This window comes from Gopherus evgoodei, chromosome 21, assembly GCF_007399415.2.
Source record: "Gopherus evgoodei ecotype Sinaloan lineage chromosome 21, rGopEvg1_v1.p, whole genome shotgun sequence".
Lineage (NCBI taxonomy): Eukaryota > Metazoa > Chordata > Testudines > Testudinidae > Gopherus > Gopherus evgoodei.
The window spans coordinates 10,192,953-10,194,793 of NC_044342.1; the positions used below are offsets into that span (position 1 = coordinate 10,192,953).

General features: G+C 46.0%; 1 protein-coding gene across 1 annotated transcript; it reads right to left on the bottom strand.

Annotated features, from left to right (window-relative positions):
* Positions 1-336: 336 nt before the first annotated feature.
* LOC115638026 (olfactory receptor 2G3-like) lies at positions 337-1,290 on the bottom strand. Its single transcript, XM_030539625.1, has one exon. It carries the CDS (start codon positions 1,288-1,290, stop codon positions 337-339), a length of 954 nt encoding a protein of 317 aa, XP_030395485.1.
* Positions 1,291-1,841: the final 551 nt, after the last annotated feature.

Below are 1,841 nucleotides of genomic sequence, written 5' to 3' on the forward strand. Positions count from 1 at the left end.
AATCAGACAAACTGAAAATAGTTCCACTTTACTGCAGTTCTGTAACCATATGGGAACCAGTCCTGTCTGTGTTCTGTGCACATCCAAAATGCCTGCTGAATGACCCGCCCTGGGAGTGAGTTACCAGTGATTCAGGGCTGGGGTGGCAGGAGGGTGCAGTTATGGGGGGGAGCCCAGGGCTGGGGTCGGGGGGGGGGCAGCTAAAAATCTACAGCCGGCCCTGATAAAAACCTTACTGGTAAAACTTCCTAGTGCAAATGCGTTCATAGGAATTTAGGTGTAACTCCACTGAAGTTAAAGCGGTGTTCAACCCAAATAATCAGCATCAGGTCTCAGCTAAGCAGTGGCTGGTTGCTTGCAGTTTGGGGTTAAAGAATTTTGAAGTATTCTTCTCAGGGCTTTATGGATATCTTTGCTTCTCATGCTGTAGATGATGGGGTTCAATGTCGGGGTCACCACAGAGTAAAACAGAGCCAGAAATTTATCTCTTTCAGGGGCATAGCTGGATTTGGGTCGCAGATACATGGCGCTGGCAGAGCCATAGAATAGAGTGATGACTATGAGGTGGGAGGAGCAGGTGGAGAAAGCTTTGCGTCTCTGCTGGGCTGATGTGATCTTCAGGACGGTAGAGACGATTTTACCGTAGGACACAAGGATCAGCATAGAAGGGATGAGCACAATTAAGACACAGGCTGCAGATACAGCGATTTCGTTCATGGATGTGTCTCCGCAGGCCAGGCTTAAGAGGGGAGTCACGTCACAGAAGAAATGGTTGAGCCGGCTGTCCCCACAGAAGGGCAGAGTGACTATCAGTGAGGTCTGCACCAAGGACAGCAGCAAACCACTGACCCATGAGCCAGTCACTAGTTGGACACACCGTCGATTGTTCATTACAATGACATAGCGCAAGGGATGGCAGATGGCTGTGAAGCGGTCGTAAGCCATGACGGCAAGGAGGAAGCATTCAGTTGGCCCCAGGGCAATAAGAAAATACAGCTGGGCAGCACAGCCAGTGAATGAGATAGTTCTGTCCTCTGAAAGCAGGTTCACCAGCATCTTGGGGATGGTGACTGAGGTGTAACAGAGATCAACCAAAGACAGATTGGAGATGAAGTAGTACATGGGGCTGTGAAGGGCAGGACTGAGCCTAACTATTATGCCCATAAGGATATTCCCCATCAGAGATGTGATGTACATGATTAAAATCACTACAAAGAGCACACCCTGCAGCCTGGGTTGGTTGGAAATTGTCACAAAGACAAACTCAGTGGTTTGGTTTTTATCTGCCATGTGCACCGGACTCTCTGCCTGTGGAGATAACAAACAATGAAATGTGAGTGGTGTGATCATAGGGCCTGATTAGATCAGACCCAAGGTCCATCTAACTCTGCATCCATCCTTCAACTGTGGCTGGGACTGGACACTTCAGATGAAAGTGTATTAAACTCCAAAGTGGAAGATTACAAAATAGTCTCCTCAAAGGGGAAGTTTCTTCCTAACTCACCCACGAGTTAGAATTTATATTATGCCCAGAGGCATGGGTATTTATGGGCTCTATCCAATCACAAATATCACAAATGAAGAGAATGGCTAGACATTGGGTATGTCTTTATTGCCACTCCATAGCTATCTCTTGTAAATATGGGTATTCTCATTGTGCATCCCTATTTCTAAGAGATTTTTGAATTCCGACTGAATTCTTTATCACATGGATATCAAGCTCATTAGCTGAATGATTTATTAGTTATTGATTTAATTTTCATGTTTTAGAACACTAATACACTGTGTCAAGCAGCTGCATGGGCCACCAAATAATTTACAGATTACAATCATAGCACCAC